Raw genomic sequence first — 26,840 nt, 5'->3', positions numbered from 1 at the left:
GCTGGAGCGGGCCTCGCACAGGCCGGGTCTCGCCGCGTCCGTGCAAGGGGTGTTCTGGATCGTTTCTGGTTTTGTTTACATTTCCGTTTCTTAACTTACGTTTCTTACTTCTTAACGTAGCGATTTGGTTTGTAAAGCCTTTGAACTGATCGTTGTTTGTGTGAGAATGGTAAGACAGCCCTATAGTGATTTACTTTTTTAAAAACAAATGAACAAAACCCCCTACATACATGCACAAACTTTTCTTGTAAATAGTAACATTATCATATATGGAATATGTAAGCAGTGCCTCGTATAGCAGGTCTAGAAGGAACACGTAGTGTAAGGGAGCCAGAAGTACCAGCTCTCTAGAACTGGTGGGTAACCTTTTGTGGGTTCGGTTGTTCTTCATGTCAGCTTTAAGGGTTGTGGTTCTGTACGTGAACTGGATTTTCACAGAATCGCAAGGGTTGGAAGGGACCTCGGGAGATCATCTAGTCCAACCCCCCTGCTAAAGCAGGCTCTCCTAGAGCATTCTACACAGGACTTCATCCAGGCGGGCCTTGAATATCTCCAGAGAAGGAGACTCCACAACCTCCCTGGGCAGCCTGTTCCAGTGCTCCGTCACCCTTAGAGTAAAGAAGTTCTTCCTCATATTCAACTGAAACCTCTTATGTTTCAGTTTGCACCCATTGCCCCTAGTCCTGTCGCTGGACACCACTGCAAACAGACTGCTTCCATCCTCATGACTTCCGCCCTTAAGATATTTGTATGCGTTGATGAGATCCCCTCTCAGTCTTCTCTTCTTCAGGCTGAACAAGCCCAACTCTCTCAGCCTTTCCTCGTAGAGGAGGTGCTCCAGTACCTTTATCATCCTAGTTGCTCTCCTCTGGACTCTTTCTAGGAGTTCCTCATCCTTCTTGAACTGGGGAGCCCAGAACTGGACACAGTACTCCATTTTGGCCTCATTATCATTGGAATTTCAATATCTATTCTGACCTCATTCATATCTTGGAGGGAAAATACATTTATAGTAGACCAACTGTTGCAGTACATCAAAGCTGTTGAGATCTGTGAAGTTTTGACATGTTCTAAGCAGCCCAGGTCTGATACTGTTGTCTTTCAAAAATGCACATGGGATCAAGTTCAGTATAAAGCTGGAGGAATAAAGGCATACTTCATGCCTTTACTTGACTCCCTGTGAAATTCAGATAGTTTACAAATTATAAATTTCACATTACCTTAAAACAGCGGTGTTCTGTGAGGGTTTTTTTGTTTTATTTTTTCGCCTGAGCCTGGCCCTCAGCTTCTAAGCTACACAAATTACGATTGAATTTTTGTGGGAAGACTGTGATCCTTTTGCACCTTTGAGGCGTATAACGTTTTATTGCCTTTTGGGGTTGCTACTGTTAAAATAATGAATAAAGTTCTCTGTGTCCCTCCTTCTGTCAACAATTTTCTTCTTTTCCCTCCAAAACTAATCACAAGCAAAGGAAAAATCCCAGTCATTCTGCGTGGTAGAAATCACAACTTTACATTTGAAAATAATGCAGAGTTCTTGGTAACAGAGTTTCAAATCTTATTCTTTCACATGCAGTTTCCAGTCTTCCCCAAAACACATGTACGGAGGATTAAGCTGTCAGTGTGCAGGTGAAATGTACTACCTACAAAAAGTATTCCAGTAGCCAGGTTTGCTTAGCGCTCAGGTTAAATTGGAACCCTGGTCTCAACTTGCACACTTCCCTAAATTGACTGTACTGAGCAGTGGAACTGTTCAGTGCAACAATGCTAAACTGAGCTACGTGCTTTAGAATCATATGTTGTGGACTTCTTGCATTTCTGTCTCTGCTGATCTTATTATTTGTATAGACACTTGTGACCTGAGATGTAGTTTGTTTAAAAAAAAAAAAACAAACCAAACAAACCAGCTTTTAAGGCTTTCATGTTGATTTATCTTGGCTTATTATTTTTTAGGCTTCTAGTTTTGTATTTATATATGGAAACCTTGTCTTTTGTCTCCAAACAAGGAAGTTCAAAGGCATTATTTTTCAAAAGGTGAAAATTGCTCTTTTAAATCAATGAGGATGTCCCTTTTTTTTTTTTTAAGGAATTAATGTAGGCATCTCTTTTTCAACCCTAGAAATCTGCTATGGGGTTCACAGACCAATATTAATTAAATGTATAAAGTAATTCATTCATACAAAAGGTAGAGAGCCAAAATTACTACTGTTTTTCCCCCAAGAAAATGTCAATTCATAGTTTCTGAAACTGTCTTTTCTGTGGTCTGTAGGTGACTAACATGACATTGCTTTGAATGTGTTCTTTGATTGAAATTATTTTTAATATTCAAGGAGGAGGATGAGAGCTACATCCACAGAAGGTTCTCTGCCTCCAGCTTGTTCACTGGCCTGTTGGTTTTGGCAGATGATTTTTGCAAGAAGGATTGCTTTTTATTTAATCCTCTATTTTCAGGAGACTGGCTGTGATCCCCAGACTTAAGTGAAGTGTCATCTTGTTTCCTAGATTTCAGAGTTTATGCCAGACTCGTATCCTCTGTGTTCTCTACTGGTTTGTACAGCCAGGTCTTGTAGAGCCTGTGGATTCCATATTTGGAGACTGGCTCTTCCTGAGCACCCAGGGGCTGTTTCATAATCCTTTAAGCAGGAAAGAGCTTAAAAGGCTAAAGAGAAACCATTGCTCTAATCCTAAAAATTAAGGAAGCACTTGGATTTTACTAGGGGTCTCACTGGGCAGGAGTTTTGCATTCACCAGTGGGATGGCATTGGAAGGAACTGATCTGACTGGAAAACCTGATGCTCTGCTCTTTCCCACCCCTCTCCCTCTATCTCCCATCAGTTCCCTGCATTGCTCCCCCATTTCAGTTCATTATACAGCCACACAAGAATTATATTGCCACAAGAGACAGGTTGGTGTGGAGGAAGGATGATGCAGAGGGAAGCTGGAGGATGCTTGAACGAGATAACGTGTTGTTGACTTTGAATGTTTTAAATTTTACAAATACTTAGCCCAGAGGAGTGTCCACACATTTCTCAGTTGCTTATCCTCCTTTAATCCACTTGTAAACGTGAGGACTGTGAAGCTCATATCATGAGTACTTCAAAATTTGGGAAAAAGTCATGGGAGAAATACGGAGGTATTTGAATTTATTCCACCCTGAAAAGTGCCCAAGCTTGAGTAGATAATATGTTTAGCTTCATGAAAGGCAGCTTGCATGTGCTCTTTAATGCAAGACTGCCACTTACTCATCATTTTGTTAATGACTATGAAGAGAGCTGAAAATATTCATTTCAATTAATCAAAATAAGTGATCTTGCCATACGTTGTGGTTGTAAAACTGAAATGCCTGCTTTGGCTAATTTTACACCAGAAACCTTCCAAAGTGTCAAAATGAGATAAAAACTAAGCCTTCAGAAATGTGGGAAAAATTGTAAAGATAGTGATGTAATTTAAGGAGGGTTCACAATCAATCACTTTGACAGTCCTGTAGGACATTTCCTTGTAACTGTTCTAACTTGAGTGGCTAATGCTGGCTCTTTAAAATAAACATTTGTGTAAAAGTACTTTTAAAGTTTCTCATTAACTGCAGTGAGATCTGAGCTAGACATTGATGTATATCTCTAAGTAGCATCTGTTTAATGGCTTGATGACTGGATCCTTTCTGTTCAGTGGTTCTCATTTTTTAAAGTAACAATTAGGCACCTTGATCCTCTGTTAGCATGCTAAATCACCTCTTCATAGTAACACTATCAAGAGTGCTAAAGAGTTTCAGATATTTCATCTAATTCTCTTCAAAGTGTATAATTTTATCAAAGTGAGATTTGGCCTGCTTTAAAAGAGAGGAAGCAAATTTTCCTGCATTTTCATCTAAAAATAGAAAGATTTTAAAAGGAGAGCAGCTGTTGCTAAATTTTTGAAAGACTGAGGGCCAGAAGTCTTTTGTTGTTGTTTCTAGTGGATAATACCTGGTGACTTAATTAGTCTTGGATGCAGAACATATCTTAACACACATATTTCCTATGCATTTAGCAAGTTCTCAAATTCTAGTAGTGTTAAGCAATGAAAGTGAAAGAGCATTTGGTGTTCTTAATCAAATTTTAATTTCTTTCTAAAAGCACAAATTACAAATAAAAATTATGTGCTTAATAAAACGTAATTTGAGTTGATTTTTATGTACAATTATTGCATTGAATTAAGTATACCAAGCTGTTTCATAAGTTGGACCATTTCAACTCTCACTTCTGTGGTGAATATCATGTAACATAGCCAAGTCTGATATGAAAATTATTGAAGCACCAAAACATGGATGCTGTTGCTTATTTTTCAGCTGAGTCATCGTATTTCAATACTTGTAGTAGTTTCATAGTACCATCGTGCTGAATTTACAGTAGTGAATAAATCTATTACCACATTATTTTTTTGTTCTAGATAAAGCAACATATTTTGGAATTATTTTTCCCAATTTGAAAAGCAGCATTTGACATCCTGGGAGTTTTAATAGCATAGGAGGTATACAGCTACATATATAGGAGGTATAATAGTCTAATGATCCAACATAAGACTAATTTGTTTGTTTTTTTTTTTTAATGTAGGGATAATGATGAGACAGCAAAAGAAGAGAAAGCACCTGTGAAAGAGAAGTACGTTGCAAAACCAAAGGCAATCCCTTCTCTTGGAAACAAGAATAGATTCCACCCCTATTCAAAGGACAAGAATGCAGGCACTGGAGAGAAGAAGACTGTTAATCGTAATAGAGTTTTTATTAGCAACATCCCGTATGACATGAAATGGCAAGCTATTAAAGATCTTATGAGAGAGAAAGGTAACTTATTCCTTATAATGCACTCCACATAGAAAGGGGTAGAACCTAAACACAATATACATGTCCTTTGAGCCACACAAATTTGATTTGACTTTTTTTTTTGTTTTTGGCCTTTACTTGGTACATCTATCTCCCTTCTCCCTCTTTCATCTGAGACAATTGCATTGCAGGGTAGGATGGGTAAATGAAGTGCTTACAATCTTCTGCCATTCTAGTGTGACAGTAGAGAGTATATGCATGACCTCATGACTTCTTAAAGAGATTGTGTTTTGTCTAGTTGTAGTCTTTGTAGATTCTTTTTTTAAGGGCTATTGTATTTAAGCAACACATTTAGTGTGTTAACATGAATAATAAAGGATGTCTTTCAAAAGTTGTTTTGTATTTCTTTGGTGGAATCTGGCTGTGGAATTAACTTTGTCTGCATTGTCACTACTGCCATAACTGTCTGTCTGGAGATTTGTATTAAAAGCTAGTTACTATTGTTGCAGTTCTGGTAGAGTAATCTTATTACCCCAAACATTTTATTGCAAGTTTGGGGTAAAATAATGCTAATACATGAATTCAGTAAAAAGTTAGTTCTGTGTTTTCCTTGAAAATTTGATTCTTCAAAAGTAATGCAAAGCACACTTGGCTTTTAGGCTGTGAAAAATGCCAACCCCCCCCCTTCTGTAACTGCTGGTTTATCTGTTGTAAGGTGACGTGACTATTTGATTGGTTTATTTACTGAAACTTCCTACTTTAGAAAGTGAGTGGCTTGCTGTGAAATATTTGATGTGTAAATTTGGTTATTATGAAGGCAAACTTATGATTGAAGACATTCAGGTAGAAAGTCACCTTAAAACAGGTGTTGTGAGTAGGATGATAAATGTAACACTTCCCAGTGAATGTTGAAGTTTCATTTGTTAGGTTAAGGGACTGTGTATATCTGAATTTGTTCACCAACTATATCATACTGGCCAAAATATGATCTGTAGTATGAATTAGGTTAACTATAGTTGTTTGTTTTTAGTTTTTGAGAATGTGGCTGCTGCATATTTCTGAAAATTAGCTAAATTATATAGCCATTGACAGGAGGTATGTTGGTCTGGTTTTGATTGTTGGTGAATAATAGGTGCTTCTCTGTAGAGTTGTGCACAGGGGCACAGTAAAGAAAGATACTGGTGTTTAAATGCATTGTCTCTTGGTATTTTCCCTTTGTATGTCTTATGTAGTTGGTGAGGTTACATACGTGGAGCTGTTTAAGGATGCTGAAGGAAAATCAAGGGTAAGTGCCGTGGGCAAAAATCTGCTAGAGGTTTAAAAGTTCCTCAGCAGTTTTATTTTTGTATAATACCTGTACCAGTTATTGGAAAGTAAGTTTCATTTTTACACTGATTTTCATTAAGATAGCCTTGAGGATTTTGTATTAGAAGTAGTCTGACACTTCCATGCAACTCAAACTAGCTGGCTGTAAAGGACAAAATACTTCTGTAAATGTTAACAAATGGCATTTACTTAATTTTTCTTTTTAGCCAACATCTTTGTTTTGGTACAAATCTGTTTCATATAAGGGATGTTCGATAAGCCATTGATTTTATTTAAATTTTGTTAGCATAGTATTCTCTTCTTGGGGCCAATGAGTATAAAATGTTAGCTAAGAATATACTGTTTGAAGTGCCTGATTTGACAGCTTTGCAGGGTTGGTACTATAAACTCTGGATTAATGTATTTGCTTTCTTTAAACTAAATGGATGCAGATGGTTGGTGCCAGCAATGAGGCACTAAGAGTGAAGATTGTTAAAGCTCCTTTGTCGTCTTAAAAATAGTCAAAAGTTTGGCCAATAGTAGCTCTGAACCTGCAGTGAGAACATGAGAAATGCAGGTCTGAGTCTTAACTGAGGTTGTATTAATTGTTGTAAATGACTTTCTTTAACGCTTGTTAAAACTAAAACATGCTGTCAGCTTTGCTTAAAGCAATCCTCAACTCTTTGCTTTATTAGAAGGATTCTGGTGCAGTCAATAAGGTTATCTTCTTACAAAGTAATTTCTCAATTACTCTAGTAATACTGAAGAGGTATGCAGACTCCTTGTTCATTGTACCGGTATACTTGATGTAGGTAGATTTGAATTTTGTAGTCAGTGGGCAGCTTTTAATGACACGATGAGTGTCTTGATTGGTTTTTGGTTATGTTTTTGGGTTTGGTTTTTTTTTTTTTCTTTCCACCCTTTCCCCCCTCCACCTCTTCTCCCCAGTTGTCCTTACATGGATCTGTGTGGCATTTTTCTAATTCTGGCTTGGCTCAAAGAGAGTAAAAGATAATGTATTCTCTTGCATTTGAAAGGTATGTATGTTGAGAAAGCAGGAGAAATTCAGCTTGGCTACCAGTAAAGAGCATGTATTATGGATTTTGAAGCTGAAAATAACTTGAATAGTCATTTAACAGTGAGCTGGGATCTTTAACTGGAGTCTTAAATGCTCTGTCATATGTGCTGACTGACTTTTTTTTTTCCTCTCTTTTCATATGATGACAAATCATCATGGATGTAGGGTTGCGGGTAAGTTACTTTTTTTATGTCTGTAGAAACACACTACTATCTAGACATTCTGTTAATTTTAACATTTTAAACTTTTATTTGTTTTGTTCCCTCTAAGTGTGGTTGAATTCAAAGATGAAGAATTTGTTAAGAAAGCATTAGAAACTATGAACAAATATGATCTTAGTGGAAGACCCCTGAATATTAAAGAGGTATGGTTATTGCTGCTGTTTCTAATTTTAAATAGCGCAGATACTATAATTACTGAGACGACAATGCAGTGTTTTGAGCATCATAACTGTGTCATGTCTAGTTTAATTTTTTTATGATATTTTCCTAATGGGCTAAAGTGCCTATTGGCTTGCCGAAGGTCTTGACCCAAGTGAACTGACAAAAAGTGTGCCCTACAGTCAAAATAATCTAACACTCTTTTTCTTGGAAGCAACTTTAACTTTGTATTCTTACCTTAGTGTCATCAGGTCTTTTCCAACCTAAATGATTCAATATTTACATTGCTTAGCTGCTTCAAAATATGATGTAGAATGAGATGAGTATCGGACTACTACATATGTGCAAAAATGGAGCTGGAAGTAGAGAACTTGTGCTGACTGGAAAGTGAAATTAATAGTGTTGTAGTATATGATGGTGTCTGATGCAGCTCTTTTTGTCCTGTTAGAACTTTAATAATGGTATTAATAAAGAATAAAAAAAACCCTAATTAAATTAATTCAGTTCTTGGAAGAAGGTGCTAGACTGACAGTCCTTTAGATTGAAATCTTTTCTACTTGTCCATAGGCTAGGTACAGCATGTGAAGTGGCAGTGCACGCTTCCTCAACAAGTGCTTTGCCAATATGCCTCAACCCTCATCTGAAAGGACCCACCTCTAGAGGTGAGGGAATTAGGTCTCCGTGGTAATTCAGTTCTTGATCCCTCTGACATGGACAAGGATATTAGTTGATAATTTTGATGGGTTTATGTAGAATTTCAAATAGTACCTTTTTGTTTGTTGCCAGTCCTCTTGTCGATGATTAAGTTGGCTTTATTTTTGCCTCTGTTTCAGGATCCCGAAGGTGAACATGCTCGTAGGGCGCTACAGCGTGTAGGAGGACAGTTTCCAGGAGGACATGGACCTGATGTGGCACCTGGAATAATGAATTTACCACCTTCTATCCTCAATAATCCAAACATTCCTCCTGAGGTTATCAGTAACTTGCAGGCAGGCAGGCTTGGGTCCACTATTTTTGTTGCTAATGTAAGTTTGAAAGTGTATTTTGTAACTGTAATATTTGATCTTTGTAAAACATCTTGTATTCCTGCATAGGTCAATTTTAACATAAAGAGGAAATTGGAAATGTTAGTTCACAATTAACATATTCAGCTAAAAATGCTGGATATGTCTTCAGATTTTGGACGTGAAAGATACGTTAAACTCTTGAGGCTGACATGCACTTCTGATTATTGCAGTCATCTGTTGATTCGAAAGAATATTTTATACATCTTTTCACTATTTACAGTTGCATTTCTTCTTTTTAATTAAATATACACTTCACTTTATCTTGTTAGTTAGTTTAACTTAAACTGTTGTATTTGTTGGAGATGCTTATTGCATAAATTCTGTATTTGCGCAAAAGACTATGTCTGCAAGGAGACTTGTGGGGAGTATAGATGCTCTTGACAATAACCCATCCATTTCTCAATGTTAACATGTTAATTAAAGTAAAATATGTATATGTAATATAAATTGTTGCTTTTAGTTTACATTTTTGGACATGGCTGCTATGCATGTATATTACAAAATCCTGGTTACTTACATATATAAAGCATTTTGTGAAGCTGAAGAGTTACAACAATGCAGAAAATATTCAAAGTGCAATGGCAGAACAGAAATATGCATTGAAATCACTAATGTATTTCTGTGTGTAAGCTTGACTTTAAAGTTGGCTGGAAGAAACTGAAGGAGGTATTCAGCATTGCTGGAACCGTAAAGCGTGCAGACATCAAAGAAGATAAAGACGGCAAGAGTCGAGGAATGGGAACAGTTACCTTTGAACAAGCAATTGAAGCTGTTCAAGCAATATGTATCCTTGGTTTTGAAAAATAATTGATCAGATATGGATTAGTCTCTAATGGCTTCTGATAGCGTAGTTTTGCTTATTTTGGTGCTTATTTGCCTTGTAGCTAGTAATAGGGAGCAGAATGCAATACTGTGAGGATTGCATTTTTAATAGTGACTGAGTTTACTGCTAGAGTCCAAAAAGGTGTTCCTGATAAAGTTGAACAAGCTTAAAATACGGGGGAACGTGATGTGTGAAACTAACTTTTATATACCTAACAGCTTGTGTAGTCTCTTCTGGCCTTTGAATTGGCATTCTAAAGATGAGGTAAGGAAAGACAGATTCTTAAAAATGGTGCAGAAATAAAGTAAGTTTTTACAGTGATTCTTCTGAAATAGTTAAATTGTTTTCTGTAGTTACCTTCCTTGACTTGCATTTCTTCAGCTATGTTCAATGGACAATTCCTGTTCGATAGACCCATGCATGTAAAAATGGTAAGTTGCTTACGTATCTTTCTACCTTACATGTCTCTGCCAAAACGTTGAAAGGATTGTAGTGTAACATCCTTGTTTTTTATCAGGATGACAAATCAGTTCCTCATGAAGATTTCCGTGTTGCAGACAGCAAAACTTCACAATTACCTCGTGAGTGCACTGTTTACTACTCCTTGCACTTAATACATGTTGATACAGTCTTGGAACAGTTTAGTAGTACTTTTGCTTGCTGTGGTTTCTTTATGATACGGAAGAAAATCTTCTGGTGATACTTATTTTTGTTTTCAAGGTGGTCTTGGTGGCATTGGTATGGGACTTGGACCAGGTGGACAGCCCATCAGTGCAACACAGTTGAGCATGGGTGGTGGAATGGGGAGCATGGGTCCAGGAGGTAAATCTGTGCTCTTAATTTTTAAGTTTCACAGAGCTTTAAGTTTAAAATTGTCACTTCTGTGTTTGGAAGAATGACATACTCTTGACAAAGCAAGCCTTGTGTAGTGTGCTTTTGAGATGTTAACTGTCTCTGCATTTTTTTAAATCCATTAGGATCTTACCTGTCTTCTAAATGGTGTTTGTCTTTTTGATTTAAAGGTATGGGAATAGATGGTCCAGGATTTGGCGGAATGAATAGAATGGGAGGCGGTACGTGCCGTAAAATTCTTTGCATTAATTATTTTTTTAATATTGTATAGAAAACACTTCCTTATTTTACAGGACTTGCTGGATTTCGTGGAATGGAAGGAATGCCTAATATGGGAGGATTTGGAGTCAACCGAATGGGAGGTAGGTGAACGCTGTTCCCATGCACTTAGTAGTTTGCTAATATTTATTTAATAGAAGTCCTTCCTTTAGGGATGGGTAATGTAGTTGGGCCCTGAGGAAATACAGTCAGTGGCATGAGTGCAGGCAAGGAGCTGGTGTGGAAGTTAAGTATTTAATAGGTGCCTCTGACTTCCACATTAAATCCACTTCTATTTAAACAAGCAGCTGTGAAAAAAGTGTTGTATGAACATCAGCTTCGATGTACATAACAGAGTAATTCTGGTTTTTTACTTTGTTCTTGGCAGAAATGTTCCGTGGTGGAATGGGAGGAAACATGGACAGAGATTTTGGTCGTAGTGACATGGCATTGAACCGTGGCTTTGGAGATTCATTTGGAAGGATGGGTATGGTAACTGTTAAATTTCTGGTGGCATGTTGCGACATAGTATTGGAAGAGTTTTTTACTAGAAGAAAAATCAAGAGACCTGGTTTCACTTGGTCATCTTCCTCTGTTCCCTCTCTCTGAGTTGTTACTACAGGGATGTAATTTGAGTATTTATAATAGCCACTGTTTAGGACGGAGGTTAAAGCATGGGGTTTTTTTTCCATCTGTAAAATATAAACAAAATAGTGATGTGAGGAGAGTGTTTAGCTTCATACTGTTAACTTTGTGAGGTATTAAGTCTTTTGGGTATTAAAACTATACACTTCTGGAAATCCTGAACAAGCTGCCCATGTACCACCTCTTTAACTTCCAGGAGCCTGCTTTTGCAAATGCATGCTGGAAAATTGTTTTTTCTGAAAATCAGGTAGCACTGGATAGGAATGGTGAATTTTGGTGCCCTCTGTTTTCCTCCTGCCTTTTGTAGCTCAAGCAGCTCAGAATGGGATTTACCGGCCTCTTCTGTAACTGAGCCAGCTTTGTTTTGTTTATAGATGAAGTCTTGTTGACAGAGTTAATTTTATTACTTTTGGGCTCCCTCAAATGAGATACTTTTCTATCTTAATAGGCTTGGAAGTGCTTAACAGTAGAGCCTTTTTGCACTTTTTTGCTATACTGTTACCTGGATGATTGCATTACAGGAGACAGATTTTCTTCCCCCTCCTCCCCATTTTCTTCCCTTTCCCCCTCCCTTAATTCCCCACTGTGAAAGAGAAGAGCTGCTAAGAACGTAAGGTTCATCCAGTCTAAAAATTGAATTTTTTTTTCCTTTTCCTTTTTAATTTGGGCAAGTCATAACAAAGGGTAACTCCTGTGTGCTTCTCTTTGAGCACTGGTAATTGAGTACTGGTAATTGTGTAGAAGTGATAAGAATGTAATAAGTTTGTCAGTTCAGTTAGTCTTGATGTCTCAGAATTAATGTCTTAGAAATTAAGTGTATGCTTTCACTCTGTCTACTTGCAACATAGGATAAACATCTGTTTCTGGAGTGCAAATCCAAAGCCACTTCAGTTATAAATGTTTACGCAAGCAGTAGACTTCTGAGTCTTCTGGTAACACACATTGGTTATGAAATGCATGAACATGGCCACTTTGAGAAGCTGATGTGGGGAGTCATTCATTCAGTAGATCCGGCAAGCTTCAACTTACAACCTCTCAGCAATCTTGCCATTTAAATACTGTTCTGAGAACCAAGATAAGAGTTTCCCAAGTTATCCTTAAGTAATGGAAGGAAATTGTAGGGATTTACAAATGTAATACCTAATAGATACTGTGTCTAGGCAGGGAAGACCCTAGTGTACTCCTATGACAATATTTAGGTTGAAAGGAAATGCTGTGAATGCTTTTGGCTTTAATACCCTGTCAGTTTCAAGGGGGGCAACTTAAAACATTTATCTTTGATTGAGCTATGGCATCAATTAGTGAAAATGAGACTGATTTGCAGCAGAATCATTGGAGTTGCCATTTAAATTGCCAAAATTTTGAAGTATCCAAAAAATCAAAGTTTGTGTCCTAGAGCATCTCTGAGCATACAATTTTTCTGATGAAAAGCCAGTGGGGGAAAAAGTACAGGTAAAGGACGTTTGTAAGGTCAGAGACAGCTGAAATTTTCCTTATTAGGATTATTTGAGCTTTCAGGCAGTGTGTGGTTTTTTTTTTTTTTAATTTGTATCTTAGACTTTTGGGGAGACTTTTTTTGTTTTTAAAAGAATGAGCGTAACTGGGGAGCACTCAGAAACAACTATGGTTTTCTAGCTCTGGAAAAGTGGGGATTTTTTTTCTTAACAATTCTTTTTAAGGGCAAAGAAGTTATGTGGACAGCAATTTCAAAAATTCCCTTGGTGTTTCATTGCAAGACCCTCTCTGGCCTAATGAATAGGTATTAAGATCTTCCTCTTATGCAAACTGTTGGCTGAAGTGCTGGGAGTAATCCTGTTGGCGTTGACAATTGGTAGTTTTTTTAAACAGGCTAGTTAGTCCCTGTTTTTTGAGGTCCTGGTATGGCTATGACAGCATGTCTGAGAGGAGACAAGTATTTCCCACAAGAGACCAGCAGGGAGCAATTGTTGCTGTTTTCAACTGTGTGGAGAAAATGAATCTAACAGAAAACCCAGCAGTGACCTTTTTTAGATACTAAAACAATGGTGTCTAGTCTAAAGACAACAGTTACTGATCTATTTTGCCATAAGTAGAAACTGGGCTGTTGCTTTTAAGTATGACAATCAAGCAAGAAAAATGAAGCTGACAGACCCACTCTGTTCTGCAGTGACAGGAATGTAGTTTGAGTTTCTACAATTCTAGAAGCTCCCTTGGGATTACTTTTATTAATATTAGCACTTCAATAAAAGAATTATTTTTACCCCACTCTAGAATCAGTCTCTGATACCATTCTGGAGATTCCATGGTTCTGCCAAATAGCTTTTATTAAGAATTGATTCCCTTTCTTTCTCCCTTTTTCCCATCACATTCTATCAGTTCCATCTTCTAAAGACAGACACAGGGAGAGCTGCTCCTAGCTTTTGCATAGGTTTCTTAAAAATGGGAGAAGCTCGGGCATTTCTGTACTATGAAGTTCAAATAAGCCGAACCTGTCAGTTTTGAGGCTGTTCTTCCCAATGTGGGAAATAGCTCATTTAATTTTAAGGTGTTTCTGCTGGCAGACTGTTAGTGGAGAGAAAAGCTAGAAAGAAATCCGAGTAGTTTAAATCCCATAATAAAGAAGGAGGAACTAATGTTACTTAATAGATGTTTCCTTTTTGAATAATAAAGGTAAATGTTAAAGTGTTCTGCAGAAAAGAATTGCCGGGTAACATTGAGATCAGTGCATTTCATCAGCATGTACTTTGTTGTTGTCACTAACTGGTGGTTTATGTCTCAGGTGGTATGGTTTATGCTTATGGTGGTATGTCACTTTTTTTTTTTTTTTTTTTCTGTTTAGGTGGTGCAATGATTGGTGTTTTTGCAGGAGGAATGGGGGCGCCTAGCATGGGCCCAGTAAGATCTGGAATGAGTAGGTTAACTTGTTTCAATAGAATGTAAATACATAGGCAATGTAATGATACTGTGTACATGTAATTGTATCAGAGGATTTTTATTACACTGTAGTGTCTTGCAAGTGCTGGAAGTAGTAGAATTCTGTTGCATGTAACTACAAGTTTAATAGTTTTTAAAGCTGTTCTGTTGAGGTAAAAGTTCAGAGGAAAACTTGCTAATACAGTCTTTCCCTTAATCTTAGTTTTGAAATTATTTTAACTTCTGGTTTGGAGGGAGAAGTGATTCAGATAAACTTGTATTCCAGAAAAAAGACAAATAGGCAGAGTTATTTGTGTGAATTTCGTGAAGCTGAGCTTCAGTTATCTCTCATCATTGAAATAAAAAAATCAGCCTTGACTTTCGGATTATCACTCAGTTTAATTTTGTGCAAAGCTCCAATACTGAGTTTGTATTACAGCAAAAAGTCTGAGTTCCTCAGGCTAGAGCAGATGAGAAACTAAAATCTTGCTAGTGGCAATCTTGAGAGGTGTATGTCTTAAAGAGGAGGTTCCTCATGAATGGTCTTGATAGTTTTGCTTCACATTAATTTTTAATTAGGAATCCAGAAATACTATAATAGGATTATTTGAATGCCACTGATCTTAGTTCTTTATATAATATACATTAGTATATTTCATTGCATATATCATGGGAAAGCCCATGCTTTTCACAGTACTTGCAGTAACATCTGTTCTCTGCAAAATATGCTTACTGTAGAAGATTGTGTCATTAAGTGTGGCTGCAGTAAGTAAAGCTGGATGTGAATGCAGGAAGCAAAATAAAGAACAGTGTATATGGTCAAATGATCTGTATCTTAACATTGTCACAGTTATTTACTCGTGCTCTTTTTGGTACAGGGTATCAAATTTTTATTAATTAAACTGGACAGCCTTTCAATCTTAATTCTTATGTTCAACATATTACTACATTAGATGGTCTGACTAATAGCTTGATGCAGTTTGGTTTTTGCTTTTATTTTAGAATTGACACATTGTATCTTCTAATACTTTGACTTAGAATATTAGCCATGCTACTAGATAAATCACTGTGCATATGTGAAGTTATGTTTTGTATTACAACAGTTTTATTAAAGTTCTTTTTCTCCCGACACAAAAGTTTTTTGGTTTTGTGCTTTTTTTCTTTTTTACAAAATACCTGTGCATTTTTTACTAAAAAGAGATTTTTATTTTATCCTCCTTGTCTTTCTCTGTGTAGGTGGTGGAATGGGTGGTATGAACAGTATGGCTGGAGGAATAGGAATGGGGATGGATCGGATGAGTTCTGGTTTTGATCGAATGGGACCAGCTATGGGTGGAGGACTGGACAGGAACATCGATATCGATCGAGGATTTGTGCCTGGCCCAATGGGAAGTGGCATGAGAGAGAGATTAGGCTCTAAAGGCAACCAGATATTTGTGAGAAATGTAAGCATTTGAATACATAGAAACCATGAGGTTGAAACCATGAGGTTCTTTTGTGTGCATATTTGATTACATGCTCTTTTTCTCTTTGTAATATTTTGTAATTAATAATACTTTTTTATTCTAGCTTCCTTTTGACTTGACCTGGCAGAAGCTAAAGGAGAAATTCAGTCAATGTGGTATGTATATGAATCTTATCCCTGCTCAGCTCCATCGACTTCATGTTTTATATGGTGTTCGTTAGATAAGGACAGGAAGACAAGGTGGTTGCCTTATTCTGAAGAAGAGTCTGGCTAGTCTACTTTTTCTTACTTCCCCCACCTTTCTAAATAATTTTTAGGCATGACATGACACATGAGACCAAGGTACAGTATGGGCTATGTTGGTTCCGAGTGCTCATCTGCTATAAACTTTAACCTGTTCCATTAATAAAATTACTCTTTGAGCTTTTTTTTTGATGCAGGTATTATGTATCCTCTGGCCAAAACAGAGTATATAATGTAGTATTTATTTTGAGACAAATGCATGCAGGGGGCTGGGCCTGTCCAGGTTATGCATTACTTCCAGAAATGGTGCTGCATCAAATCAGAGTTAGTAATTTTGCCAAAGTGGCAGCTTGGTTTTTATGCACATAGATGATCCTGATTAACATATTTGCGGGCTGTAATGCTTCCCCTTTATGTTAAGAAATAAAGGCCCTTTTATGTAAGATAAAGCATTGCTGCAAATATCCAATAATTCTTTATCTAATTCAGAAAAGTTGTCTTTCCACAGAAGTGAATGAAAAATGAAGCTTGGTATAGAAATATGATTGTTTTGTTTTGAAAACACACTTTCAGAATGGAAAGCTTTAACTGAATTACAGATAGTTTTTCCTATTTTGAGAGACAGAAAAGATGAATAATATATAATGTACTCCTCATGCCTAAGACAGTCTTCATACAGCTATTTGCAGATTTGATATAAATTAGAACTCACAGTTCAACCATGAAAAATTTTCAAGTGTTCCCAAATTTTTTTGTAGCTGGAGGATATAGCCAAACAGGTTCCTTATTTTTTTAAGTTGTAACTGCCTGGGCAACTTTCAGATAGTTCAGATTTTTTTTTTATTATCTCCTCAGCAACTAGCAGATGTAGTAATTATGTTGAATTGTTTTTAAGAATTATAAGCACAAATACAGGCAACAGACTGTATTCACGCCAGTATCGTAAGGAAATACAAAGACCATGTCTCCATATGTTCAATTTCTTTCAGTGAAAGACCAGTCTTGTATTATATGATATTTAAAAATAAAAAGCTATGTATTTTAGGGAAATATTTCTTGTTCCTAGTGGGATTTGGGGGCTCAGGAGTGGTGTGCTACAACATACCATAAGCAAAAACTCATTAGTTCCAGGCATTGAACATTCTGAGATACCAAGACATCTACATAAAAATGTTGAGTGTCCAACCTCAAGAAACCACTGCAGGAATTGAATAGTGCATGCTACTTTTCCACCACTCCTAACCTGGTAACTTTACTGTTTTAAAGGCTCTAATTTTGCTCTGCAGCTTCTTTTCAAAATTGCTCCATTGTTGTGGTTGCTTGGCATGTTGCTGTGATAAACATGGTAGACTGCCTGTCAGTGATCACACCTCTGGCAGTGTTGGTAAATAAAACACAAAACTTTCCCTTAGCCTTATAGAGCACTTTGTTTCAAACCTGAGGTCAAATACAGGCAGACTTCATCTTACACTAGTGTGAAGGAAAGATTTGAAACAGTGGATCTTAATTTGGATTCTTCACTGCTGTTTTAACCTGTGCACCTTCCCTGAATGAGTGAATATACCATCGGTCTGAAAGTGCTAATTTCATATGTTCCCCTAGATTATATTTAAAAATGCTTTTTTATCGCTTCTGATGAGTTCTTTAAGTTGTTAGTGCCCTGAAGACTTGAAATAACAGCTGTTTAACTTATTTATTCAGGTCATGTAATGTTTGCAGAAATAAAAATGGAGAATGGAAAATCAAAGGGCTGTGGAACAGTCAGATTTGACTCACCAGAATCTGCTGAAAAGGCCTGTAGGATAATGAACGGCATAAAAATCAGTGGCAGAGAAATTGATGTACGCTTGGATCGCAATGCATAATTTAAAACTGTGTGTTCAGGAACATTCCTATGTCTGTTTAGCTTCTCTATCCTAGTAAGTCATTTTTAGTAACATTGTATGCTTACAAAAGCTGTAAAAAGGAACTTTTAAATCCCACCAGCCTTTAACAGTATAGTGTTTAATATACTGTGATACTTGTTAACTGAATCTTACTATGTTTGGTTTTTAAAGACAATTTGCCTGATTTTTGTTGTTTTTTTTAGAGGCACTGAGCACCTGCAGGTCCCTGTAGACCGTGGAAGCTTTGGATGCTCAGCGCCTTTGGAAAATTAGGCCAAGTGTCTCTAGTCATTCAGTTTAAATGAATGGTTATACTGTTTTTAATAAAATAAGCCATTTTCTCTGTTAATCTCAAGTTTGCATAGTGGGATTTGTTTAGTGTTCTGTTTTTTTTTTGTGTATCAACATTGTAATGTAAAAACTAGATGTCTTTTTTTTTTTCAGAATTTTGGTTTAACGTGTGTTGTAGTCATACTGTAATTCTTGACTCTAAAAGAAAGGGCTCCAGTTAGGCTGTGATGTTTTCGTTCTACTTAATATTACTTTAATGACATGACTTAGTTCTGTAAATAAGATTTAGAGCCCAATGGGAGTTTTGAATTTTTTTTTTATTTTGACTAAATGAAGAAATTGATCTTTCTCTCCTGCTTTAATTTTTTCATCAGTATAATCACTGATTAAAACTAGTTACCACAGACCCTTGTAGGATTGTTCCCTATGATGCCAAGTTCATATAAAATTGATAATAGAGTAAATACTAAGTACAGTACTAGACAAATTGCTCCCAATTTTTTATCTATTTTCCAGCCATTCAGGTGAACTGCCAGAAAAATAAAAACGACAGAACAGATAAGAGAAATGGCTGTGTATGTCAAACCACTGCTGTTCACTTCTACGGGTCCTGATGTATTTATGAAGGCAGTTTTTATAAACCAGGGTATTCCCAAACAGAGCATATCAAATACGTTGGATCCTACAATGTTAGACATAGCCATATCTCCATTTCCTGTAAAAGAAGAAATACAAATAAGTCCACTTAATTGTATTGTATGAAATTGCTAAACTGTTTTGGAGGAACAGACGCTCAGTCCTCAATTTCTCACGGAGCATCCTTTTCAGATTTCACTGAAAGAACTATAGTCATGATTCTACAGAACATGGTTTTGGGTACCACAAGCATAAAAAAAAGTCTCCCTAAATCACCAGCATCTGCACAGTTGCACTTAAAATAAGCTAGATAGGCTATTATAAAATCCAGTCATGTTTAAAATACCAAGACCTACAATTCTGTTTTGCGGTAAAACTGACACTTGATCAACAACAAATCAATCTAGAATACTTCTTTGAGATACTCTTGAGAGGTTTTAAAATGTCTGAGCCACAGATTCTTCAGGTAAGCTATTTATTTATTAATAGTAAACTTAAGCTCTAGAATCTGGAGAAAAAATTTTGAAGTTACTTCTTGAATTTCTGGAAATGTTGACTAGAATTCTTTTTTTTTTTTTTTTTTTTCATAGTACCTTTTAAACACATCCATTGGAATGAGCCTGAATACTAAAATCTTTACCTTTTCGAGCCACCAGCACACTTGCAACTGTATCTGGTACACTTGTTCCTGCTGCTAGTAATGTGAGACCCATTACTGACTCTGGAATCCCCAGTGTTTCACCTGCAGTTGATAAATAATGGTAGAAAATGCAAGTATGGGTTTTTTTAGTTCAAATTTCATCCAAAGAAATTGCTTTGGACTTTGTTTGCTGGAGAAAGGATTAGTAATCATACAGTAACTTCAAAAGGAATCTATCTGCTAACTTGACTAAATATGAAGTGACTGAACCATGAAGTAGTTAAGAACAGCAAAGAAATATCATCCTGTCCTTGATCTTCAATCAAATAAAAAAGAAATTGTAGTATAGTAACCATCTTAAGTTTCTTGAAGACCTGAGTGACCACCTCAGGTGGTCAAGACAATACCAACTATTAATTATTTTCTTTCAGATACAGTAGAAGTTTAAGTATCTAACAACTTACTACTTTTTTTTTTCCCTTCAATTTCTGGAAAATATAGTAGTCTTCTATGTTTTTGAGCATTTCATTAGTGCTCAAAAGTCTCATGAAGCAATAATTTATAATCACCCACTCTTTAAAGGGGGAGTAAAAACATGAGTTTTCTTGGGGAGGAGAGTCATTAAGATCATTACTACAATACTGTCTCAACTACATGGCTTTACCATTTCACTCCAGTTAGGAAGTTCTTTTGTTGGATTCTGAAGAATCAAAATGCAGAACTTTTATATGACTTCTAAGTAGGTGCAAGTAATCCTTTAGAAATGTGAGTTTCTTCAGGCAAATACTGGTTTAAATTAAGAAAAGTTTGGAATTGTTATTAAAACAGCAGCTTATTTTTCCGCACTCTTTGTTTTTTTTTTTTTTTTTAGCCCCGCATGTCCTGTAAGCATATTGATTTCTCACTGAAAATCCAGGGATTCAGGTCTTCAAAACTGTTTTGGCAGTTGTACCATTCACAAGCATCAATATGCTGAAGTATTTGATACCTCTATTCAAACTATTAAGTAATAAAGTTTTTCTTAAACTTTTGTTCACTAAAAAGTATCTTAATTTTTTTTTGTTGAAATCTGAATTCTTACTTGCAATATTTAGACACTAATAAGAACAGTTTTCTTAAAGTAAGAGGCAGTACTCTCTAAGCTAGGTCAGCAGTGCTTGCCTAGTACATACCAGCTTAGTCTACATCAGCCCAGTAAATTTATGTTTGAAAGTATTGTTGGTTCAGAGGGACTAACATGATCCTGTTGCAGAATTTGTATTTACCATCACTCCTAATGTAAGAGATTTGTAGGATGAGGGACCAATGAGATCAGCTTTTATAAACCATCCAGGCTGGAAAATAACATTTCATGCCAAGCAAACCAAGGTGAAATATGAATGAATCAGCCTTATGTACCCAACAGTAGTTTCTAGCCCTCTGAAGGTTGTAAGATAGAATCGAAACTCAGGTGAATCTAATTTTTATTAGCTAGATTTATCTTCTATTTAATATGTAGGGCTTTTTTCTGGCAACTGACCATAAAGAGAGAATGGTCTTATTTTTCTAGCCTTTAGTTAATTTTGTGTATCAGTAGCAATATCTTGCTATAAGTAGTCAAATTTTCTTTTGCTTTGTTCTTGACCATTAAAATTTAGTCCCCAGCTGTGATACCTTTGTGATGTTCTGATAGGCTATTTATGCAACAGATAGAATCTTTGAGTCACCCTTCATGAAAGAACCTGGACTTGAGTATAATGTGTGTGTAATTTTTAGCATTTTAACATGTAAATAGAACATATTTGACCTAGAGGTAGTGGGCTAAAGACCCAAACACTGCCTGTGATGACTCTTCAAACTGGACTAACACTAATACACTGTTTGAATCTCCAGTGTACCTGCTTTCATATGAATTAGTGCTTTGTCTAGTAGAACAGCAATAACTTTCATTTGAATCCTGTTTCAAAGGCGTCTAGCATTCAGACGGTAAACCCTTGCTCTTTAGATACAAGTGGAAAATTATTTGACCAAGGAGTGAACCTGGTGAGTGTTACATTCAGTGATCTACTAATAATTTCTCCAAGGTTTACCAAATATGTAGGTCTGTTTCTGCATCGAACAAGGAGTTATTCATTGAACTTAAGTTGAAAACAAGTTTAGGATGCTGAACTAGCAGAGTAGTTGAGTAGGATTAGCGAGCTATAATGTAGAAATGGCAAGCTTTGTAATGTTTCTTTCTTGTTTAGAGATTTATTTTCTGCTTGTTCTTGAAATTAAAAACTGGATTTTTCTCTGCTGTCTGGAGGAACAGTGAAATGAGGAGACCTTTAATACCTTAAGATATTTTTAAGAGAATGTTTTTATACACAAGTTCATACCCCTTCTTTCACTTAAATGCAATTCTTTTACTTTATGATGCAGATTTGTAAGAGGTATACAGACACCAAGAATGTTTAATAAATACACGAAGCTATAGTTGAGATAAAATAGTACAAAAATTTGGGAGGTGTTTTAGGCAGTTAATTTAATGCCAAATCTCTCGCTATAGTGTTCAAAATATGTAAGTATAGAAATAATAGATCATTTACAGAACCCTGAACCTTTATGTCCAGTCTTGGTGGATTCCATGTTTGTCAGACTTCACAGGTTTATTGCTGTGTATCTAATTGTTTCACTTAATGAAGCAATTTAGTGGAACTGTCTCTTTTTAAATATAGGATATTTTTTGTAGCTATGTAAACAAATTCTCATTCGTGTTATGGTAAGCAGTCTGAAGCAGCTAAACTGTAAAGTGGTTTTCATTAGATGGAAGAAGGTGGAAAACGGAAAACTAAGCAGTCAAACATAAGTTTTGGTTGGTTTTGTTTGGGTTTTTTTTTCTACAGCAAAGTATGTGTTGCTAAACTGACTGTTAATTGTGGAAAGGAAAACTCTTCACAGGGAGAAACTTTTTTCAGTGATTCTCAGTTGGCTGATTCTGTATAGCAGCAGCACTTTAGGTACCTACCTGCTATTGTTATCATCCATACAAGAACGTAAGTTATTGCAGAAATCCATGCTGCTGAAATTAAAAATGTCACCATGAACCAGTTCCTCCAAAACTGTCTTCTGCAATCTGGTATAGTCAAATAGAATAGCGTAATAACAGGAAGGGATAACACCCACAAAATTCTCTTCATATCTGCTTCAGGCATAGTGAAGACACTTGGATGATCTGTTGAAGAAAAAGTAACTACTTTAAATTGTAGCATTGAGTTTGAATCTGTAGCATACAGTCCTTGTTGCTGGCCTCTACTTGTGAGAATACTGAAAACAGGTAAAAAATACTTACTCGAGTTCTACCTGTAGTCTTACCCATTACTTATACCACACTGGACAAAACTCTGAAATCAAATATTCTTTATTACCATGTCACTAAGAGAAAACTAAGGTGCATGAAAAATGAGGTTTTCTGTAAAGGTTTACACAAAACATTTACCAAGAGTAAGTACCAACTGCTGTGTTTTGCCTAAGTGAAGAGGAAACTGATGATCTGTGGCCACATCATAGCTATGCCTTTACTTCTGATATGCATATTTTGGGCTATGAACCTGCCATCATGGTAAGAAACCAGTATGTATTAGTACAGTGCCAGCGTGTCTTTCAGCTGATGCTACATTTTACAAGAGGTGTTGGTGGGAAGTTTCAAACATGTACAGCAAAGACTGATGCAAGTCTATGGTTCTAAGATGACACAAATAAGCAACTATCCTAGCATTCCTCTAGCAACTATCTTCATATGAATACCACCACGCTGATTTTGCTTAACTTTGTACTTCAGGGAGAGAATAATTATTTACTTAAATACTATCCTGGAGCTCTTTTGTGAACAAAATCTTAATATCTCAGAATCTGCTTTTTATTAGAACTAACGCAGACAGGCATGCAGAGTGCTAGAGACAACTGTAATAATACTTCTACCTTCAGAGATTTCATCAAGCCCATGCAAGCTTGTTGAAAGTTGGGAGTAGTCCAGCTCATCTTGAAAAATTCCACTATCTGTTCTTGACTGTTGACGAATTAGAGGTCGACTCTCTTCCTTCCATCCAACCAGTGGCTGCTGCTCAGCATTCTCTTCCATAGCTTTTGTAAAACACGTACAGCAGGGACTGAACTTTGTAAAGAGGTACTGGTTGATTTTAATGTCAAAACATAGTACCAGAATATAACACCCGTATATCAGTAATAAGGATGCACTTTCATACCTAGAATGAAAAACAGATTTTTACCTAACATGTAATGTAAAAAACCCTGACTCTTTAACTCATTAAAAGGGGGTGGGGGGTGAGGAGGGTGGGTCTGGGGGAAGAGAGAGAGAGAGAGAACATTTGCATGAGTAGCAAAAGGAAAACACAAAAGCATCTATTTGGAGTTGTCTGGCCATTGTCATGGAAGTTCATGAGTGTCTCTATGTCTTTCAGCAGTTTGATTCGTTCCCCTCTCCTGCAGAATCTTGTTTGTGTTGTATAGCTGCATGTTTTCCAGGGGATCTTACTGATGGAACATCTTACTGATGCTTGTGAAGTTGAGCCTTCGTGTGATGGTTAAAGAGAGGGACAGTGTGTGCTATTTTGAGTGAGAAACTTCAGAGAGGTAGTGCTGGACCTGATTGACTTGTTGAGGCAATGGGAGTTTCGGTGTTGATGGAAGAGAGTTAAAACATCAGAAGCTTGTGATGTGCTTCTGGCAGACAAATGTTTTTCTTAATGGTGATGCTAACAAAGGAAAGGCTTAAAAGGAGTAAACTATGAAGGCTAACTGTTAGGCCAAAACAGTTGTGATAGAAATTGTGAAGTCTGTGCAGACAAACCTATGCAGATCAAACTAAATATGCAGGGTTTGAATGTGTAAGTAAAAATCTTTACAAGCATTGTGACTTTCTACGTTTAAGGCCAACAGGATGTTTATTTTGGTTAGTGAATGGCAGTTCAGGATACTCGAAGTTTGGGAGTTGGGTGTGTTTGTTTGTCAAAACACAGTCTCGCTAATCTCCAGTCAACATGAATTCAACACTACTTGTGCTCTTACCAGTAAATTCTGTTGTCAGATATCATCGCAAGGACCGCTGCTACACTTACTGTATATGCCAGACAGTCTCTAAAGAGCGGCCAACAGGATAGCCTTGAAACCTGCAGATCACAGATTCATTTACTTTTCTTAAACTTGTCTGTAATACTTTCACTAAGTGCTGTAAATGCTGCATCAATATGTTGTTTCTATATTATGTAAAAATTTAAGATTCCTAGGAATGACTTAAGTATGCTATTTAACAAGTTAGTGTTTTTAAAAACTTTCATAGCAAGCTATCTTAAAACTGATTACATGCTGGTTTTGCTACTAAATAATAAACTTGACAATTGTCATAGTAAGTCTCTCTTGGCTTTTGTTGGCAAATCAGAAAGGATAACCATTTGGCTCTTAGGAGCAGAACTATCAAAGTTGATACATACCACGCTGGAAAACAGCCCACAAGCTGCAGAAATACCAAGAAGATTATAAACTGCTGAGCCAAGGATGGTGCTGATGCCGATATCTCCCTTTGTCACGAAGACTCCTATAAGGAAAATGATTCTCTGGTATGTTTCAGTTTGGCATGCAAGGAAAAGAATTCTAGATTCTGAGGAGTCAAAACATATGTCTCTTACCTAGAAAAGCAGTGACAAGCTCTGGAGCAGAGCTTCCAGCAGCCATAAAAGTTGCTCCAGCAACATCCTGAGAGAGGCCAAGGCCTGAGGATAGAGCAAAAGAATTGTTTAAAAAAAATTAAAAATTATATATATATATATACACTTCAGTAGTCTGTACCCATTAGTTGCATTAGTATATCATGCAGAAGCTACTACGGTTTAATAGAATGAACTTTGCTTACTTTCATACAGTTAATGCATTTATCCAAAATTGGTAAAATAATATATTGAAAACATAGCCTCATTTATTGGGCTAATCTATTTCTAACTGTATTACAGAAATTAATTTAAAAACCAGAAAAGTAGTACTGATAGTAAAAGACATCTGAGTATGATCTTAAAATGTAGAACAGGCATACGTTTGTGGGCTTTAACTCTTTCATATGGGTAATAATTGTGGGGAAATTCCTTGGACTCTAGGGCGATATTGCTACGTGATCCATGTCAAGTCTATCTATCTTCCAGGGAAATCCATGCTACTGTGTCTTCACATACGAGAAACACTAGTTAAATTCAAACCAGTGCTGCGATCTTAAATTTTCACTTCGTATGGACAGTGTAAGAGCCTGTGTCTTGCTTGAATGAAATGAGATTTTTGTTCTGGTAAGTCAACTGTTTCTGAAATGTAACTCACTCTGGGGAACACTTAGTTCTGCACACTAAGAACAGGGACGTATGGCTAACTATGGAAAGAGTCTGACAAATGCTTGTTTATCATCAATAAAAAAGGTACCAGCTCTACAGCGATGTTTAAGCTCGCATTTTCTGTAAGTGTTCTGGCCTGGAGGATGTTTTCCAGTGTTCAGGGATGCGTTTCCCTAGGGAATTTTTTTAAATTCTTGGCAATGAAAAGCTGAGCCCTCAGCCAAGACCATCTCTTTAATTCAGTGGTCTGCTGAAGCCAGGGGAATTATTACAGGTTGATTAGATTTCATAGGATGGCTGTAACCATGGTATTCCTTCCCCTCCTGTGTCATACCTATAGTATGTAAACAGTAGCTCAGCCTGATGCTCATTCACTAGTTTGAGAGAAATACAGAAACTTGAGCAAGGTACTTAATTGCCATGTTTTAATACAGGGAGAGTTTTGGTTTCTTGGTTTACACCACCACCCACTCCCCCCCCCTTTTATTTTCTTTTACTAGTAACCTGGCTGTGTTGCTGCTCACCCCAAAGTTATCTCAGCAGTTATAGTTAATACTGAGGAAGTTACAAGATTTTCCTCCAGGCACAAGGAAAGCAAATTTTAAATGAATGCCTGTGCAGAATGTAATCAGAGTATATTTTAAAAATATATTGATACATTGTATCAAATTGTATTGGTAACTCTCACTACGGAGACTTGGGAACTTTCTGTAGTTTTGTCTCCAGAGCACTCTTAACTTTGAAGCTTTTCTAAAGCGAATGTTCTACACTAAGCTGCTTAATTTTACAGAAAAAAAGATCAGGATGTTCGCTTACATTCACTGATGATCTCCAGAGAAGGTAGGAAGTAATCATCGCACACAATGGACACGGCCAAAATCATGTAAAGTATAATTATAAAATAGATAACGACTCCTCCATCCTTTCTCTCCTGGGGTGTAAAAAATCCTTCAGGAAACTCCGATGAAGAAGAAGGGACACAACCCGTCCTGTTTTCTGAAAGTCGAGTACAAAGGTGTTACACATCCCACTACCTTTCCGCTTTTCAGGCTGTAGTGCTGTGCGTCAGGACTACAGCTGGGGGATAGCTACAGTGGATTTCTCTCTGAAAGAGATCTGGTTTTCGTTCAGGGACAAGGACAGCTGCAGCAACACCGATACCTGCAGCGCTGTCATCAAGGCGTTGCACACCTGGGGTGCGGGGTAGGCCCGCGGGCGGAGTTCCTGACCG

The 26,840-nt window shown here is 36.8% G+C and overlaps 2 protein-coding genes across 14 annotated transcripts; one reads left to right on the top strand and one right to left on the bottom strand.

Moving 5' to 3' along the window:
* Positions 1-4,594: 4,594 nt before the first annotated feature.
* MYEF2 (myelin expression factor 2) lies at positions 4,595-24,783 on the top strand. 13 transcript variants are annotated; one of them, XR_004842651.1, is made up of 17 exons: positions 4,680-4,819; positions 6,031-6,083; positions 7,347-7,354; positions 7,452-7,545; positions 8,395-8,586; positions 9,259-9,412; positions 9,833-9,882; positions 9,969-10,032; positions 10,172-10,273; positions 10,474-10,524; positions 10,597-10,665; positions 10,950-11,048; positions 14,025-14,096; positions 15,335-15,543; positions 15,668-15,719; positions 17,508-17,725; positions 19,210-22,199. XR_004842651.1 is itself a non-coding variant. In XM_035899367.1 (17 exons), the coding sequence occupies exons 1-16, from the start codon at positions 4,780-4,782 to the stop codon at positions 17,015-17,017; spliced, it is 1,395 nt and encodes a 464-aa protein (XP_035755260.1). In that variant the 5' UTR covers positions 4,680-4,779; the 3' UTR covers positions 17,018-17,052; positions 18,500-18,556. The 13 variants fall into 13 exon arrangements, 11 of the variants coding, with proteins under 11 accessions (XP_009642306.1, XP_035755260.1, XP_035755259.1 ...); XR_004842652.1 differs by lacking the exon at positions 19,210-22,199 and adding an exon at positions 18,500-18,582; XM_035899367.1 differs by lacking the exons at positions 17,508-17,725; positions 19,210-22,199 and adding exons at positions 16,932-17,052; positions 18,500-18,556.
* On the bottom strand, positions 18,095-26,492 carry SLC24A5 (solute carrier family 24 member 5). Its single transcript, XM_009644012.2, has 8 exons — positions 26,426-26,492; positions 24,923-25,006; positions 24,728-24,831; positions 24,306-24,406; positions 23,199-23,482; positions 22,246-22,452; positions 19,260-19,361; positions 18,095-18,698 (listed from the first exon to the last, which is right to left on the bottom strand). The coding sequence occupies exons 1-8, from the start codon at positions 26,490-26,492 to the stop codon at positions 18,376-18,378; spliced, it is 1,272 nt and encodes a 423-aa protein (XP_009642307.1). The 3' UTR covers positions 18,095-18,375.
* Between the last annotated feature and the right edge of the window lie 348 nt (positions 26,493-26,840).

This window comes from Egretta garzetta, unplaced genomic scaffold (assembly GCF_000687185.1).
Source record: "Egretta garzetta isolate BGI_Z169 unplaced genomic scaffold, ASM68718v1 scaffold287, whole genome shotgun sequence".
In the NCBI taxonomy this organism is placed as follows: domain Eukaryota; kingdom Metazoa; phylum Chordata; class Aves; order Pelecaniformes; family Ardeidae; genus Egretta; species Egretta garzetta.
Note: the sequence above shows the minus strand (reverse complement) of the source record. Positions and strands in the feature narration are given on the sequence as shown.

Bases quoted from the DNA above. Each gene is read 5' to 3' on its own strand.
- MYEF2 (XM_009644011.2), top strand. From the start codon at position 4,780: ATGAAATGGCAAGCTATTAAAGATCTTATGAGAGAGAAAG. The intron at 9,413-9,832 runs GTATCCTTGGTT...GCATTTCTTCAG, and splicing joins TGAAGCTGTTCAAGCAATAT to CTATGTTCAATGGACAATTC. The intron at 15,544-15,667 runs GTAAGCATTTGA...TTTTTATTCTAG, and splicing joins ACCAGATATTTGTGAGAAAT to CTTCCTTTTGACTTGACCTG.
- SLC24A5 (XM_009644012.2), bottom strand. From the start codon at position 26,492: ATGATTTTGGCCGTGTCCATTGTGTGCGATGATTACTTCCTACCTTCT. The intron at 25,007-26,425 runs GTAAGCGAACAT...CTCTATCCTCAG, and splicing joins TCTGGAGATCATCAGTGAAT to GCCTTGGCCTCTCTCAGGAT. The intron at 19,362-22,245 runs GTAGGTACCTAA...TATCAACTGCAG, and splicing joins ATGGATGATAACAATAGCAG to GTGAAACACTGGGGATTCCA.